General features: G+C 41.2%; 1 protein-coding gene across 1 annotated transcript in view; it reads right to left on the bottom strand.

Moving 5' to 3' along the window:
- ARHGAP42 (Rho GTPase activating protein 42) overlaps positions 1 to 19001 on the bottom strand; it is a 325063-nt gene that overhangs the window by 205739 nt on the left and 100323 nt on the right. The window contains exon 3 of the mRNA XM_003780781.3: positions 11920 to 11981. Within this exon, the coding sequence (XP_003780829.1) occupies positions 11920 to 11981 (62 nt within the window). The remainder of the gene's footprint in view (positions 1 to 11919; positions 11982 to 19001) is intronic.

Genomic DNA, 19001 nt, shown 5'->3' with positions numbered 1-19001 from the left:
AAAAGTCCCCACAGTTTATGAAATGTGAAAACCAGAACCTCCCACTTACGGGACAGTGGAATAGTGTATTTATTCTTTTTTTTCTTAATTTTAGGTGAAATCATTGCAGAAAAATGTTGGTACGGAGGCCAACATACCTAAAGTTTATTTGTAATAAAAGTTAGACTAAGACATATCAGAAATTAAATCCATATTCATGCACGTGGAATGCCAGCAATATTGTGCCTCATTTATCTGAGACAATAAAAGAAAGTGAATTATTTCACAGATAACTGGACTTAAGTGCACAGTAGTACCAATGCCAGATACTTCGAGATTAATTGGTATAATCTACCAATGTTTTTGCAAAACAAAACTGTACGGCAAAAGATTAAACAAAAGAAAATCTTTGATCAAGAGTAAAGGGGATATGTAATTTTTTCAACAGATAAAATATTCTCTTATTTCATAAATTTATCATTCAAAGGCAACAGGAACACTTAATTAAGTTTATCAGACTTACCAAACACTTTTAGCTCTTCTCAAAACTGATGTGGGAACTGTCAAAGGATGGATGGATACAATTTTTATTGAAATGTATCCCTACTTAAATTTGATGAACCATTTGAAAATCAGTCTAAGATAATTTCAAGACTTATAATGCCTGTGCTCTTCTCTAATTCTTACAAGGCAATACATTATTACTAGCACATATCACATACTATGTTGATAATGTATGTTAGGCCCCGGCACCGGGGCGCACACCTGTAATTGCAGCACTCTGCTAGGCCCCATGGGAGGATTCCTTAAGCTCAGAAGTTTGAGATCAGCCTGAGCAAGACCAAGACTGCATTTCTACTAAGAATACAAGAAATTAGGGTGGTGCCTATGGCTCAGTAGGTATGAGCACCGGCCCCATATACCTAGGGTGGCAGGTTCAAACCCAGCCCAGAGAACTGAACAACAACAAAAACATAGCCAGGCATTGTGGCAGGCGCCTGTAGTCCCAGCTACTCTGGAGGCTGAGGCAGGAGAATCACCTAAGCCCAAGAGCTGGAGGTTGCTGTGAGCTGTGTGACACCATGGCACTCTACCGAGGGTGATAAAGTGAGACTCTGTCTCTACAGAAAAAAAAAAAAAGGAATACAAGAAATCAGCCAGGCGTTGTGGCGGGTGCCTGCAGTCCCAGCTACTCAGGAGGCTGAGACAGGAAGATCATTTGAACCCAAGAGTTTGAACCCAAGCTGTGAACTAAGCTGACACCATGGCACTGTATGACCTGGGCTACAGAGTAAGACTCTGCCGCAATCAATCAATCAAATAATACACATTAGCTTTTGTTATTAACGGTGTTTTCAATAATACAGAGTGTTAGTTTGTAACACTAAATTACGTGAAGGTTCCGGAGCCCAGCAGACTGGCTTCAAAATTTGCAGTACCATTTATTACCTATGTGTTTTGAGTTTTTTCTTCTTTAAAATGGGTATATTAACAGCATACAAGGTCTGACAACTAAGTTTGAGAACCTGTCACCATGTGAATAACTAACAAAAACATGGCAAAAAATTCACTGAACTGTGTCCAATGTGATCAAAATCTTCAGCTACTGTGAGAAGCACAGCAGACCCAGTCAACATCTACAGAGAAGCAGGAAAAGCTTAACTGATGATAATTAGCAAACATGGGCTCGTTCTACGACAACGCACCGGCACACATCACACTGCCTCTGAGGCCGTTTTTAGACAGTAAACAAATAACTGGATTGGAACATCCTTCCTACTCATGGGATCTGGCTCCCAGTGACTTTTTTCTTTACCCAAAGATAAAGGAAATACTGAGGGCCAGGTACAGTGGCTCAGGTCTGTAATCCCAGCAGGGAAGCTAAGGTGGGAGGATCCCTTGAGCTAAAGAGTTCAAGACCAGCCTGAGCAAGAATAAAACCCCATTTCTACTAAAAACAGAAAAACTAGCTGGGTGGTGGTGCATGCCCATGGTCCCAGCTACTTGGGAGGGTAAAGCAGGGCAGGTGCTTGAGCCCAAGAGTTTGAGGTTGCTGTGACCTATGATGACACCACAACACTCTATCCAGGGTGGCAAAGTGAGTTCTGCCTCAGTAAAAAGGGGTGGGGGGGGAGATACTGAAAGGCTGAAAGGAAGACATTTTGAAGACATTCAGGACATCAAGGGTAACATGCCAATAGTTCCAATGGCCATCCTGAAAAAAAGTTCTAAAATTGCTGTGAAGGGTGGACCAGGCACTGGTGATGGTGCTTAGCTTCCCAGGGGGTACTTCCAAGATAACCACGGGAATGTGTGGCAAGGAGGCACTTAGCACTTTTTCTAGGATGAATTCACAAAGTTGAGTGTCAGATCTCACACACCTTGGAGGGCTACTGTGTGGAGTATATTAGTTAAAGCACATACAGCAGTTCCATCAGCGCCGGGCCCCTCATGTCTCTCAGTGTCAGTTGTTATTATCTACAGCAGAGCTGCCCAATATAGAACAAAATGCACTTAGCAACTCAAACATTGTAGGTGCCCAACAGACGTCCCACGCAATCAGCACCACAGGCAGTCTTTAAACTTCTTGAGGCTCACTCAAAATCTCAAAATCTTATATCAATGACCAAAAAAGTATGTTTCTGCCCCTTTTTTTTTCTGTCTTTAATAAATATCTCAAACTATTCTGACTTGGCTCCCTCTGCTCAGCCTTGTGTGGGACCCCTGATGCTTTAAAACAAAAGAGAGAGAGAGGAAATAGAGGCTGTAATATTCTTAGAAGGCAAGAAGTACTATTATAATTTTAATGAAGGTTATAAATTTCCCCTCTAAATCATTCCATAACATTTTTGTTCCAAAATAATACCAGGATACCTAGCTCATTTCAGAAAAGGCCTTTTATCACCCAAGATAAAAAGACTAATCTGGACACTGAAAAGGACCATAAATTCTGGGAAACCCAAAGCAAAATGTGCAACTTACACAGGTCAAAGGCAACTGTGAAATGTTGTGGGTAAAGATGGTTTAAAAGGAAATTTCTCACAGCAATCAAAATGAAAAAGAAAGAAAACAGTCCACCTGTGTAAATTCTCCAAGCTAAGTACTAGCTGAAAAAGTCCAAAGTTGAAGTTTCCTCCAGTGTGAGAAAGAACCAAGAAAAAACACATCTGTACGTATATCTGCATTGCTACACCCACAAAAGAAATCAGGCACCAAGGTGAGGAGCTGGGAGTCGTGGGAAGGTGAGGGACCGGGAGTCTGAGGGTCAGCGGGGTGGAGGAGCAGCAGGGGGCAGGCCAGATATAACGTGGGCCCTCTATCCTGGGCATGTCCTGTGAGTTTCCATCTGTTACGATCCCACATTTCTACCAAATGCAAGTGAAGAAATGAGGCTTTATGCTAGCTATTCAAACAACTTTCTCTGAGTTCTCCTACTGATCTCATCTCCACTGTTGATTCTGCCACAACTGAACAAACTCCGGACTCCGTGCACCTTGGGCTCTCCCCGCCCACCTTTTCTATTCTGTGTCCACACTCACACCCTGGGTGATCTCATCCATTCCCACCACAGCTTTCAATAGCCTCTAGATGTCGACAACGTCTAAATTTATATCTCCAGCCTCGGCTGTGCCACTCAACTCCAGACTCCTATGTCCAGCTGCTCCCTACACAAGACAACTCAGATAGCCCGTCCACACCTAAATAGACCCAAAAAACTCGACTCCTTCCCCATCTCCCTCTTCAGTATCATCAACCAGCGGCATTATTTTCTTTTTAGCATCTATCACCACTTTGCAAATGTAATGTGTGTTTCTCCCCAGTAGAATGCAAGCTGTCCAGGGGCAGGGACTAAGTATTTCTGTAAGGATACCTAAGGACTCAGGGGACTAATTCAGGCTGATAGAATGGGCAGGGCCCCGGGGAGATATCCGGTGTGAAGCCTGAATGCCAAGACAGAGCCAGTGAGAAAAGGAAAAAACGCAAGCGTGTGAGTTCCTAAGAGGCTTGTGGTGCCACACGCAGTCTGTAGACTGCGGGGCTGGAGAGCTCAGAGCAATGGAGCGTGGGAGGGAGAGGCGGGGAGCTGGGCAAGAGGGAGAGACCGTGTCCACAGGCCCGGAGCAAGAGTCCAATTCACTATTTCTACACCAATCATGAAGAAGTTACCAAGATCTCTTCCAGAAAGCCTCGAATGAGTACTGCATCCTTCTCCAGGGAGTTCCCCTGCTATGTTCGTATTGGTTCAAATTAATTTAGAACAGCCTGGGATGAAATGCTGGCATTTGCACAGTCAAGTCAATTGTGAGCTGAAGAAAAAGAACAACTCCCGTGCTGGAATAGAAACTGGGATGTAACCACAAAGCGCACATGGCTTAGAAGCCTTTCTTTCTATGGGCAGTTTGTCTGATTCCCTTCACAGAGACACCTGATCTATGACACCTTCTAATCTAAATCACGTAAGGGCTACATTTGATGGGGGGAAATCCTAGCTTTTCCAATAAAGATGCAGTTAAAAAAAGAACCTATGTCAGTCCGTACCAGATCCTGACATTTTACGTATTTTATTATGGCTAGAACAGAGAGCTAATTAGTTATTTTTTCTGTTTGTTACATTAAAAGGCTATTCTCAGCCTCGCCATGTGATGGCAGGTGCTGAGCAACCTCTTGGAAAATGCTGCATCATGCAATACAGCTTACGGAGTAAACCACATCCTCAAAAGTTTCTGAAATACATTTTCCATTACTTCTCTGAGTTAGTTTTCTTCTTTCTTTCTTTCTTTCTTTCTTTTTTTTTTTTGTGAGACAGTCTCACTATGTCGCCTTGGGTGAATACCATAGCATCACAGCTCACAGCAACCTCCAATTCTTGGGCTTAAGCAATTCTCTTACCTCAGCCTCCCGAGTAGCTGGGACTACAGGCGCCCGTCACAACACCCGGCTACTTTTTGTTGCAGTTGCCATTGTTGTGTAGCTGGTCCAGGCCAGGCTCAGCGCATGTGGCTGGCACCGTAACCCCTATGCTACGGGCGCTGAGCCAGAGTTGCCTTTTTGTTGCATTAAAACTATGCATTTTTAGTCGGCTTTAGCAACAATTTTAAAATATCAGCTAAAACCCTCGATAAAGTTAGAAGGAGGTAAGAGGAAGTAACATTTCTAAAATCAATGATTCTTTGGGCTCTTTTTCTGAAAATAATAATTTACCAAGATGTATTCATCTTACTAAGTATTATAATATCATTGGAAATAAAAGAGAACTTATTCAAATTAAGTGCCTTCTTTCATTTTTATGAAATTTTATTTTGGTTTTCTCATTGTTCTGATTTTGGCCAAACCTAATTGATATGTAATACTTAGGATTTATCGATAAAAAACAGAATGATCAAGCAGCTTTATAGACTTCCTCTACAGTTTCATGGTACACTTAAAATATTCCACTTCCCAATTTTTAAAAGACAAATTCTTTAACATACCTGTTCATCTGTTACCTTATACTTACAGGTTGAGCCAAATTACAAAAATCCAAAATGTGCAATGTGCTAAAATCCAAATCTTTTTGAGAGCAGACGTGAACTAAATACAGATTTTTCAGATTGGGGATGCTCAACTGGTAAGTATTGGCAAAAACTCCCAAGTATGAAACAAAAAACAAAATCAAAGCATCTCTGGTCCCAAGCATTTCACATAAGGGACACTCAACCTATCCTACCATTTAGCTGTAATAACTTCGTATGACTGGAAGCGCTGTCTAGACTTGTATGTTTAATGACTATTTTGTACGTAATCTTGGTGGAAATGCATCCTGTTAGGCTTTTATCTAGAGACATTTTTCATTACTTTGTACATTCTTTATTTCAGACCTTTTCTAAAACAACAGGCAATCAAAGCCCACAGCATGACTTCACTCGTGAAAAGCAGGACTTCCTCTTTGACCCAACATCAGTGACGTGCCCAAAAGCCGAAATGAAGATCTTTGAAACACCAAGAGAAGGTGTCCCAATCGTTACTCCACGGCTGTAAGACACTCCACCACACTGCTCTGTCGTCCCCTCTCCTCGGCCTCTGTCCTTGGCCCGTCATCATGCTGCATGAGTTGGTGCCCACTGTGGGCACCCTGTCCCTGTGTGAATAAAAACAGCCGGGACACAGACTGAAGGTACATGCCTGCAAGAGGTGGGCTTCCCATATCTCTAGGGAGAGCCCCGAGTAACCTCTGCCGTGGCTTTTTATTGAAGCCTTATACAACAGGTGTGGGGGGCCACGTACTAGGATCATGTGCTTAATGGTCCCTACATGCTCTTTCCCCGCAGGCTTGACTCCCATCCTGTCATACCACGTTGCTTGCTAAGACGGGGCTTATCTCACTGATGCCTGCAGCTGCTTGAGGGCTTGTCTCTGAGCAGCAAAACATCTCCATGCCAGCTCAGAGATTGTCTCATTCCCAGCGCCTTCCTCAAGAACTTGTGGCCACTTCTACAACCCTGGTGCTCGGCCTCCTACACATGACCCCAAGATCCTGCCCATAAAATCCAAGTCTCTGAGCTCAGCCTCCTGGATTCCTAAGGCCTGTCTCCTGCCTCAGCCACATCCTAACCTCACCACTCTCTGGACCAGCTCCAAACCAAACTCAGTACATTTCCACTCCCACTCCTGATCACAGCTTCCCACCTTCTCTCTGACCCCTTTGTTCCCAGTGAACCCTTAACATGACGAAGTAGCTGTGCCTGCCCTCTTGGCAACATCCCTGCAGCCCCAATCATCCCTGCCCTCAGGCAGGGTCCTGCAACGCAGCACTGCGTGGTCTCCTGAGCCAACCACCAGCTGGAATATGGCCTCCCTGCTGTACTTACTGCCCACAGTGCACCACTGGCTACTGCCAAAAAAATCCTCTTTCCTTGACGTATTTACAATGTCTGCCTTCAACAACCGTTCCTCTCCAGGCCTAGGATCTCCAAACCTTCCTTTACCTTCTCTGGAATACCCTGCCCCTGGCTGCTCTGAACTGTTTCTATAAACCCGTGGCCACAGTAGATAACCACTCCTTACTAACACAACTCCCTACCTGTCCTGTCCGACCAACCAACTTATTGTTGCAAATTTCAACGATGTTTGCACCAATCCTCTATTCCTTTTCACCCACTTTATAGGAGGAGCTTCACCCCTGGTACAAAGTCTCCTCAGTGCTATATCATTGCCTTGGCTCTCTTTCTTCCCACAAGCTACAACACACGTTCTCATGTTCTTTAAACCAAAACATTTTCTAAAATTTTCTAAAATTATAACCCGTGGTAGTTGGTTTATTGCTCTCCTGAACTCTGTGCACAGGATCTGAGTCATAGCCTTGCCAACCTGGATCTGTGTATTCCCTTGGCTTCTGTGCCATTTCCAACTTTAATTTTCACATCTCTCTACGTACTCTTTCCCATTTCTGTTATCAGCTCCTCTTTTTGGCCATAAGTGAACATGCTACACTCCCCAGGTCTCCCCGTGAAAGTTAGAATTCTATCATGTCGCTCACAGAAGTAGAGGAAAAGATGATGCAAAAGTAATTAAAACAGTGTCAATTTAGGATTGAAGACTCAGACCAAGGTCATCTCCACAAAAAAGCTTCCTCTAGGCCAGGTGCACTGGCTCATGCCTGTAATCCCAGCACTCTGGGAGGCTGAGGCAGGTGGACTGCCTGAGCTCAGGAGTTCCAAACCAGCTTGAGCAAGAACAAGACCGTGTCTCTAAAAATAGCCAGGCACTGTGGCAGGTACCTACAGTCCCAGCTGCTCGGGAGGCTGGAGTTTGACATTGCTGTGAGCTGTGATGCCATGGCACTCTATCCAAGGTGACAAAGTGAGACTCCATCTCAAAAAAAAGCTTTCTCTTAACCCTCCCCCCCACAAAAGGTTAGTATTTCATAAAGGTATATATGTATCTAGCAATACAGGTCACAAGGCACAGCTATCTCTATGACACCAGTAGGCTAACATTCCCCATCCAAAACAAGATGGTCAGTCTACCACCACTACCGCCAATCAGGACCTTTCCTCCTCACCTTATCTCACTCTCCCCATGGCTGCCAAATTAATCTCTCCTGAATCCTATATTGATCTTCTCATTCTTTTCTTCAAAAATTTCTGGCAGTTCTCCCACAAATACCAAAAATGTGTTGGCCTCCCTAGCACTTACACCCCGCAGACGGCCACACCTACCAACTGACCTTCTACTGGTCCCTCCTAAGAACCATCTGCCTATTTGACAAATACACGCAGCACTTTCTCCCATAACATCTACAGAACTGCTACACCCTACTTCTGGACTGCCTCTGGGGTTTAAATCACCTTAAAACCATCCTCTTCCACACTGTACCCCAGAAGTGCATTAATGTACATAGTTACCATTCAATAAAAAAAAAAATTCTCCTCAAACTACTTTAAAAAAAAATTTAGAAAAATGACACCAAACTGTGCCACATCTCAAGAACATTTACCCCACACCTGCGTATTACATTTACAGACATGCCTTGAACTTCAGGTTCAGTTCCAGGCTACAGTAGCAGAGCAAATGTCACCATAAGGCAAGTCACTCGGATTTTTAAAAAAATAGTGTATCTTAAATAAAAAGTACCTTATTGCTGAAAATAACAATCAACAAGTCATAAGGTTTTGCTGCTGGTGGAAGCAACATGCCTCGTGTGGATGGCCCTGGACTCATCAGGGTGGTTGGTGGCTGCTGAAGTTGGGATGGTGGCAGCAATTCTTAAAATAAGACAAAAATGGAGTTTTTTTGCACCTAAAGACTCTTCCTTGACAAAATATTTCTCTATGGCATGCAGAGCTCTGCGATGGCATTTTACCCGTAGATCTTTCAACACTGGAATCGATTCTCTCAAACCTGCCACTGCTTTATCGACTAAGTTAATGGAATATTCTAATTATTTGTTGTCATTTCAAAAATGTTAATAGCATCTCTACCAGGAAGGAGTAGAGTCCATCTCAAAAACCACTTTCTTTGCTTATCCATAAGAAGCAACTCCTGTGTTCCCCTTTTCCCCGGGGACTGCAGCAATTCAGCCACACTTCAGGCTCCGCTTCCAATTCTAGTTCCCCTGCTATTTCTAACACATCTGCAATGACTAACCTCCTCCACCGACGTCTCAACCCCCTCAAAGCCATCTATGAGGACTGGAAGTGACTATTCTAACCTTCGATCACTTCTGATATTTTGATCCCCTCCCATGAAACACTACTGGCATCTAGAATAGGAAATTATGTCCAGAAGATATTCAATTGACTTCACCCTGATCCATAAGAGGAATCACTACATAATGGCAGCTATAATGTTATGAAATACACTTCGTAAAACCTAAGACTTAAAAGTCAAAAGGACTCCTTGATCAAAGGGCTTCAGAATGGATGTTGTGTCAAAACAACATTGATCTCCTTGTACACCTCCGTCAGAGTTCAGGTGACTAGGTACATTGTCAATGGGCGGTAATATTTTTAATGGGACATTTTTTCTGAAAAGTAGATCTCAACAATGGGCTTAACATCTTCAGTAAAGTATGTTATAAAACAATGTGCCAGCACCCAGACTTCGTGTTCTGTATCGAGAGCATAGGACCAGTGGATGGAGCATCATTCTCAGGGGCCTAGGATTTCAGAATGGCAGGTTAGCCTTGGCTTTAGTTTAAAATGATCAGCTGCATTCACCCCTAACCATGGAGTGGGCCTATCCTTGGAAGCAAAGCGCTGCCTTCTCTCTTCTAGCTATGAAAGTCCACGGTGGCATTTTCTTCCAATAGAAGGCTGTTTCACCTCCACTAAAATGCCATTATTTATCTTAGCTAAATCTCACGAATAATTTGCTGCAGCTTCTACATCCCCTCTCAGTGCCCCCCTCGCACTGTCAAGTTACACAGAGGGTTTCTTCCTTAAACCTCATGAAGCAACGTACGCTAGGTTCAAACTTTCTTCCCCAGCTTCTTACCCTTCTCAACCTTCACAGAATTGAAGAAAGTTAGAGCCTCACTATGGATTGGGTTTTGGCTTAAGGGAACATCCTGGTTCACGTGATCTGTTATCCAGACAACTAAAATCTACTTGTATCAGTAACAAGGTTGTTTTCCTTTCTTATTGTCTGTGTGTTTAATGAAAGAGCACTTTAGATTTCCACCCGGATTTTTTCCTTTCATTCCCAACTTGGCTGACTATTTGGCACAAGAGACCTAGTTCTTGGCCTATCTCAGCTGTTGCCATGGCTTCCTCACTGAGCTTAATTATTTCTTCCTTTGACAAAATATTTCTCCAGAGCATGCAGAGCTGTCTGACGGCATTTTCTTTGATTTACCTTTCACTTGAACACTTACAAGACAATAAAGGGTTATTAATTGGCCTAATTTCAATATTGTTGTATCTCAGGGAATAGGGAGGCCCAAGGAGACAGAGAAACAGGAGAATGGCCAGTCGGTGGAGCAGTGAGAACACACAGAGCTTTCACTGATCATGCTCACCAGCCTATAAGGACACAGTTTGTGACACCCCAAAACATTTGTAATAGCAACACCAAAAGATCACTCGCAATGAATATTAATGAAATAGTCTGAAACATTGTGACAAGTGCCAAAATGTGACCCAGAGACACAAAGCAAGCACATGCTGTGAGAAAAATAGCGCCCATAGACTTGCTCAAAGCAGGGGTGTCCTAAATTCTTAATTTATACGAAAAACTCGGTATCTGTGAAGCACTATAAAGTAAAGCATGAAGAAATGATGTATGCCTGTGTGTAGAAGGGGACAGGATGGCGAAGCCGATGAAATAAAAAATACTTAACTAAGTCTCTAACCCTCACTATAACCGACCTTCAACATCATTATCAGTCAACACGTATTTACCACGTGGCGGGTATATTTCCTTTACAGCAATTCTGTGGGGTGCACACCAGTGTTTTCCCTTATTACACAGGAGAACACTGGGTCATAGACAGGGACCATCAAATGCAAATTTCTTTTGAATATGACAGATACAAAATTATATTTTTTTAATTTAATTTTTATTTCAAATTAATATGAAGGTACAAATTTTTAGGTTATATTGTTCTCACTTCCAGGGTAACAGAATTATATATTTATCTTTTTTTTTTTTTTGAGACAGAGTCTCACTATGTCACCCTCAGTAGAGTGCTGTGGAATCACAGCTCACAGCAACCTTAAACTCTTGGGCTTAAGCAACTCTCTTGCCTCAGCCCCCCAAGTAGCTGGGACTACAGGCGCCCACCACAACACCCAGCTATTTTGTTGTTGTTGCAATTGTCACTGTTGATTAGCAGGCCCAGGCAAAGCTCGAACCCACCAGCCTCGGTGTATGGGGCCAGCACCCTAAGCACTGAGCAATGGGTGCCAACCTCAAAATTATATTTTTAAGTGGATAAATGTTTTACCAATAACTGTGCTCTAATACCTTTGCAGAAATTAATCAATCAAACTAGAATGCTTTTTTCTCAGTCTAGCAAAATCCTCCCAGCCTTTAGGACCCAACTCAAATATCACCTTTCCAGAAAAGTCCCGTGATAACACCCAGGCAAATTAGCACAGCTCTTCCCATGAATTGTCTTTAGGTTTGAAACGTGTCTTTGTTATACCATTGAGGTTTCTATAACTTCCGAAAGTTTGCTGAATTAGATTGGGTTTCTTAATAGTAGTTCATTCAATATTTTTAATTCTCAAAACAACTGAATGGCAAGCAAAATAAGGGTAGTAATCAATTGAAATAATTAGAACAAATAATATACCTTATTTGCAGAATTTCATAATTATACTCATGAATCTTTTCACAAATACACGTAACACTTAGCACATGTATCGAATCATAATGTCTTACATAACCGTCTAAATCAGGAGATCTACACTTTCTTTTTAATATGTCCAAACAAAGGAATATCAGGAGCAGACTTACCAGCCGTCTCCTTTCTTCTTCCACTGCAATAAGAAGCCTTGCAAATTCTTTTAGTGACTGAGCTATTTTTAAAAAAAGAGAGAAAAGAAAAGCCATTAATTGTTTTTCATTGCTTGCTAATATCTAATTACAAAGAAGCAAACATTACAATGAAGCTAGTTATTAATCTGTATATAGTATCTTCTGCGGTGTTATGTTTGTATAACCATGAAACAATGCACAATGGGATCCAGATGATTACCGGCCACAGACAGGAGGTTATATTTGTCTGCATGTTACAAACTGAAGTTAGCAGGTACCAAGAATATTGTTTTCTTCTTCAAAGGCACTAGCTAAATATAAATATATAAAATATAGTTACTATTAAAATATATACACACATTAATATAGTATTGAAATCATTTGTAAGCAGTGACTTGCAAATAATAAAATGCTTTTATGTCTATAAGGAATAGATCTAGTACTATTGGATGTACTTAATAGCAGCCAATAATGCAAAGTCTCCCACTGATTGCAGTTAAGTTCAAGGGTCATATTCTAGAAGAGCCAACTGTACTCCCACGTCCGAGTATATCAGACTTCTGCTACTCAGTTCTTTTGCTGGTCAGGAGAACAGCAGCATGAGCACCTTGTGACCTTAACAGAAATGCAGATACTCAGCCCCCACCAGAATCTGCATTTTAAACAAGACCTCTTGGGAATCTGTATGCACATTACAGTTCAGAAGCACTGCTTTAGAAAACTGTATGTACCTATACTGCCATGCCCTCAGTAGGAACTAAACAGGGACAACCATCTCTACTGGGATGGGAAAGAATCCAATCTTCCGAAAAAGCTGGAGAACCAAAAATAAGTAGACAAATTAATGGGGAGTTACAGCACCATAATCTTTAAAAATGTATGGCTCCCAATGGTAATTATGAAAGACTGATTCATCTACATCAATTATTATTCTTAATACTTAATATGCATTAACCCAAGTCAGAAGATTTAAGTCACTAAAATGAGAATACAAAGTAATACAAAAATGTACTTTTGGCTGGGAGAGGTGGCTCACGCCTATAATCCTAGCACTTGGGGAGGCCGAGGCAGGTGGGTTCCTTGAGCTCAGGAGTTCGAGACCAGCCTGAGCAAAGGCAAGACCCTGGTTGCTACTAAAAATAGAAAAACTGGCCGGCAGCTGGCACACACCTGTAGTCCCAGCTACTTGAGAGGCAGAGGCCAGGGAATCTCTTGAGCCCAAGAGTTTGAGGTTGCTGTGAGCGGTGATGACCCCATAGCACTCTACCCTGGGCGACAGAGTAAGATTCTGTCTCACACACACACAAAAAAGTACTTTAGTTTAAGCTCTAAACTTTCCTTTTAATGTCCTTACTCATTAGGTTCTCAGTCACTTCCCTACCCACAGTAATGCTGAAAATATTCAAATATTCTCTGAGCCCAGAACTGTGGTAAATCTGGCATAAAGGCTACAATAAAAAAAGGCAAGAAAGTGAAAAAACAAATCAGGAGTCTCATCGGTGGAACTCATTAGGGAAGAAGGAAAATATTTTCTACTCAAGTTCTTAAAATCCCAATCGAGGATTTTGTTTTCCACGTTTCAGAGCTACTGGCACACGCCAGTCAAGCTGATGGGAAAGGCTATCCCTGCCATGACGTCATGTTGAGTTTTATTCAGAGTTACCATAACAGAAATCAAAGGATTACCTGGGAGACTCAGGTTAATCTGATAAACACAGTAACAGACTTAGAGTAAGTATAACTTTTTTAAAAGCTTAGAAAAATGAGTTCAATTTTTTTCAAAAATGTTGATAATTGACACTATAATTCATCCCAGTTTTCACAACATTAAGTTGACCAGAAAATTAATAATTCTAAAGAAGATTTTAACTGGCGTGTGTAATAACATTACATTTTTTATATTTTTTCCATAAGAAAGCATTCTATCTTCGTTTTTGCAAGAATCTACTATGCCAGTTCAGCACCTGTAGCTCGGCAGCTAGGGCGCCAGGCACATACACAGGAGCTGGTGGGTTCAAACCCAGCCCAGGCCTGCCAAACAGCAATGACAACTACGACCAAAAAATAGCTGGGCATCATGGCAGGCACCTGTAGTCCCAACTACTTGGGAGGCTGAGGCAAGGGGATCGCTTAAGCCCAAGAGTTTCAGGTTGCTGTGAGCTGTAGCACCTAGGCACTCTACCCAAGGCGACATGGTTAGACTGTGTCTCAAAAAAAAAAATCTCCTATGCCCCCTGAAGCTCTCTGACGGTGGGCTTAAAGAAATCAGCAAAACTCTGGATGACAGAAGGCAATGGTGAACACGTCTACAGAGAAAGAAGCTAAGAGGTAAGTCAGTTTAAGTTGCTTGAGTGCAGTAAGAAAGAAAGAAAGAAAGAAAAAAAAGGAAAAAGAAAAGCAGAGAAAATTCCCAGCTGATTAGAAAACAAAGTTATACAAATAAATCTTTAAACAAATTTTATACAAATAAATCATAATAAACTAAGTAGCTGAGTTGTAAGGAATATGTACAAAATCACTACAATATGAGTATTAAAAACTGAGTGGTGGCTCACGCCTGCAATCCTAGCACTCTGGGAGGCTGAGGTAGGTGGATTGTTTGAGTCCAGGAGTTCAAAACCAGCCTGAGCAAGAGCAAAACCTTGGTAAATCTGGTAACTCTCCTAAGAGTAGAGGAGGAGTGTGTAAGGTGGTATGAAGTTGTACATGATAACAGTGTGAAACCAAATGATATCTAAAAAGAAAAGAAACAGAATAAACATGGTCTTTAGAAAGTTAGAAGAGAAGACTCAACATTCAAAGTGGTTGTCTTTCTGGGCAATTAAAATAAGTGGTAGAGATTGGCAGGATAGGAGCTGGCCAGTTTTTGTTAAGCCTAAAAAACTATAACTTTTAAAACAAATAATGAAAAATAAAATGTTACAACTGCTTTCTTTTCCTCCTAGCCTATGCTCTAGGAAAGCACAGATCCCATGTTATAAATTTCCCAAAAGGTTAAATACTTAGCACACAGAAGCCTGTCAACGACTGTTTTGCAGTTGTTTTTTTCTTTTTTTTGGCTGGGGATGGGTTTGAACCCGTCACCTCCGGCATATAGGGCCGGTGCCCTACTCCTTTGAGCCACAGGCGCTGCCCTCAACCACTATTTTGGAATAAACAAAAATATAACTTGATTTTAGATTGGCAGGAGCACACTAGAACCTCCCACTAGTCCAGCCCAGAAAATGATCACTGACCCGCGGAACCCCCAAGCATTATTTCTCACAGCTGTGAGGAAAAAGCCTCCCCAAAGTACCAACCTACCACTTGAAGAGTAAATTGTAAAGTTGTCTTAAGTCAGATCTTGGTTACAAGGAAGGAAACTCCAGTCTTACTGTCCCACCTCTTTGTGTAAAAATTAACACTGCTGTTTTCTATTTTACTTGAATGGCTTTCTGGTCTGTTTCCCATATAAATACTATTTATAGACCCACTAAGATAATAGTTGATTATAATGGGAATGTGTGAGAAGAAAAATTTTAACATTCAAAAGCAATTCTGGGTCTGGTTCCCCACAACAAAAACTCCTCTCCCTCCGGCAGTTTTCTGGGACTGGCCCAAATTTGGCAATAAATTCTGTTCCCTCTTTTTTCTTTTGTTGATTTTTCAGGGAAAGGACTTCAAGAAAAATTAAGATTGTTCTCTTTAAATTTTATAGTCTCAGTTCCATAAAAGCATATATTTCTTGGTCTAAATTCTATGAAAAAATAAAAACTCATTCTATAAAAAAATAAAAAATCTGTAATAGAAACACTAACTGCTTATTTTGTGAATTAGTAACCATGGCCTATTAACTTCTTAATCCTATATCTGAAGTTTTCCCCTAAATCTTTTTATTTGTAATGATGCCAAAGTATTACATTAATAGTTTACTAGGCATAATGTAACACAAGTTCTTCTGTGTTTTCTTTTTTTAGTATCTTTTTTCATTTTTATTGCGTCTTTGTAGAGACCGTCAGAAATTGCCAATGCTGACTGTAATTCAAGTCGTCATGGAGGGGTACTGGGAAGAGCTTTCAGTTACCAATAATTGTGCCCTGGATAAACCTGGCTCTGATGTGCACTGTGCAAAGCTATTTCAGTGTTACCTCAGAGGAGAATTAACAATACCACAGAGCAGCAATAAGCCAATTCAAAGTATTACCATGTAAATTGGATTTTAAGAAAAAAGGCTGATTAAGATCTCTCTTTCCTGCCTCCCCACCCTAAAGGGTAAAGGAACCTCCCACACAAACCAGGCAGGTCGAAACTGCCCTGGTGGCTCCCTGAAGACGAGAAGTCCAGGTTAGAATCTCTAGGGCACAAGACCCACAAATGCAGTAAGAGAACATGAAAACTGTGGGGAGTCTATTTTACTTCAGATCTTGCACACAAAGTCTATAAAAATCCAAAAACCAAAAAACAAAAACACCCACTGCTAGTACCACCCATCACAGTGCTTTTATGCAAAACAGCTATAGATTTTGTGTGAATGCTTGAACCATCTTCTAAGACTTTACTGAAGCAAAACCTGAAAAAAAAAATTACATGCAAATTTCTAATATCCAGGCAAAGGCAATGATACGATGTTTCTGATTTTACTCATCAATATTAGTATTTATATAAATAGCAACTACTTTATTATCTGAATTTGGGCGTCCAGGATAACATCTAATACGACAGCTGGTTGCTATCCTGAAGGTACAGACTTTGACCATACCTACATTTCCAGACAAGAGATTGATTTAGTTATATTCCAAAAACAATACTGAACACAGCATGGGCTCTCAGTAGATGATCACTAATGAATTCCTGAGTTTAACAATAGATTCCCCCAGTCAGTTTGCTTTACAAGAAGAAATAAACTAACTCCTGTTCTAGGACCCATAAAATATCATGAAAAGGATAGACCACTTTGAAAAATTATGTTCACTATTTAAAAAGCTGTCACCTGCATGAAATGTTCCTAAATGTATTCATCAATAATAACTTCCCCTTCCTGTCCATCTAGAGCACAAGATTACTAGAGAGCAATCAAAATACAGTTTCCTATATAAATTTTAAATTTCCAATAAATTGTGGAAGTCAAGAATGTTGTGATGGGCATCCTTTTTATCTCTACAACATATTGCTGGAAAAACACTTTTGGAACAAAAATAAATCTATTATTTAAGTGTATTTATGACAGGTCCTGGGAGTCTACACATTAAAAAAGACAATGGTTGAATCACACCTTGACAGTGAGGAAGTGTGATAACAGCTTCTAGTTTCCAAGTATCATAAATTCTGAAGCTTTCCTGAACTGGAAATATCTATGTCCTAGCTAGATCCCTTCAGCAGGCTTAAATTCAAACTACTATTTTTGACTAGAAATCTGTTTAGTTCTGACAGTAAGGATGAGAATGAAAAAAACAAAACTCCTCCCTATTCATGGTTGAATATCTTAAATACTAGGCACTATATTAGCAAATGTTTCAAGTATTGTATTTACAGTGAGTACTGTATGTCTCACTGTATTGTAAGTACGGTGAGAATCAAGAGAACATGTCTCTTGCATCCAACCAACATTTATATCATAGTAAGACAATGCTGTTAAAAATTTCTTCCAGAAGTCTTCCCTCAAACTTAAATAGCATAAACACATAGCAAATGAAAGTACAGATCAAAATTTGAATAATATATACAATTCTATCAACAGCACACTCCATGAACTTTATTAGAGTGACCTTCCAATAAGCCATTATGGAGAACTGGGTCAACAGTAAGGATGTAGACTTTGTTACATTTCAAGGAAAACATGAAAATCTGTAAAAGTCTATAAAAACCAGATGGAATCAATGCAATTACATTTTATTAGTCCAGATGATGCCCCGACAATAACTTTACTTTTCCATTTGGATGCGAGACATAAGCTCTGCCAAGTCCTTTCTCAGAATCCTTCTGGAATGACTTTTCATTAAGAGTAAGAGGCAGGAGGTGGAGCAAGACGGCAGATGAGAAGGATCGTTGAGCTGAGCTCTCCCACAATGACTGGGGGAAAAAACAGAACCCAGTCACAACTGGCGCTAACCCAGAGTTGCAGCTCTGGCAGCACAGCGAGGAGGTGGTGAGTTGGATACAGCAGAGCAGTGGAAATCTGATGAATCAGGCAAGTGATTGCAATGGGGTAGGATCAGCTGGCCCCCCACAGATGTCTAGGAAGGGAGGAAGCCTTTCTAGAGTTTTCAATTGTTGGTGGAAATGTGCGTGGAGTGAAAAGCTTGGCAGAATGGGTGGACTCCAACACTATACAGCAACCAGATTTGAAGGCTGGTTGGAGTGGATTTGCCATAGGTTTGGTGGCTGGTGAGGCAGCCATATTGAAGTCTTGGCAGCCAGGGGGCTGCCATTGTGGGAAGGTCATGAGAAGGCCTTAGGAGGGGCCTAAAGAACAGTTGTCTTAATTCCACCTGCAAGATAAGAACTCTATTCTTGGGACAGACTGAGGGACTCCTGCACCCCAGGGAATTGGAGTCAGGGGCACTGTGAGACCTGCCCATGAAGGATTCTTGAGAGCTTTAAGATACTAACCTGCCAGGGTCTGAATGCTGAGGAATCACTAAAGAGATCAGGAAATCATTGAAGGCAACTAAGTTTGGAATAAGGACCAGAAGGGTTGATGACTGTGCTCTCTGGCTCCAAAAAAAATAAAAGAACCACAGAGCACCTGGTGTTCTAGCGACACATTGCAATATACTGTCATCAAGAGCAAGGACTTCTGTTTGAAACAAAGGAGGCAGTGAGAGGTAAAAAGAACAAGGAGGTGAACAAGAAGAAAGAACACTTAAGGAGGAACCAAGTGACAAACAGCTATCATGGAGAACTGGGTCATGATATTTCATTTCAACTATTTCATTTGCTTAAAAATGAAAAATACAGAAACTCCCCCAAGGGACCATGAGGCAACTACTACAGAAGACTCCACCTATAAAAAATTAATGGACTTTGCAGGAAGAGAATTTAAAACATGGATAATAAAGACAATAAAAGGAATGCATGAGAAA

The sequence above is a fragment of the Otolemur garnettii genome, unplaced genomic scaffold (assembly GCF_000181295.1).
Source record: "Otolemur garnettii isolate 467f Iridium unplaced genomic scaffold, OtoGar3 scaffold00001, whole genome shotgun sequence".
In the NCBI taxonomy this organism is placed as follows: domain Eukaryota; kingdom Metazoa; phylum Chordata; class Mammalia; order Primates; family Galagidae; genus Otolemur; species Otolemur garnettii.
This window is presented reverse-complemented; position numbering and strand designations above follow the sequence as displayed.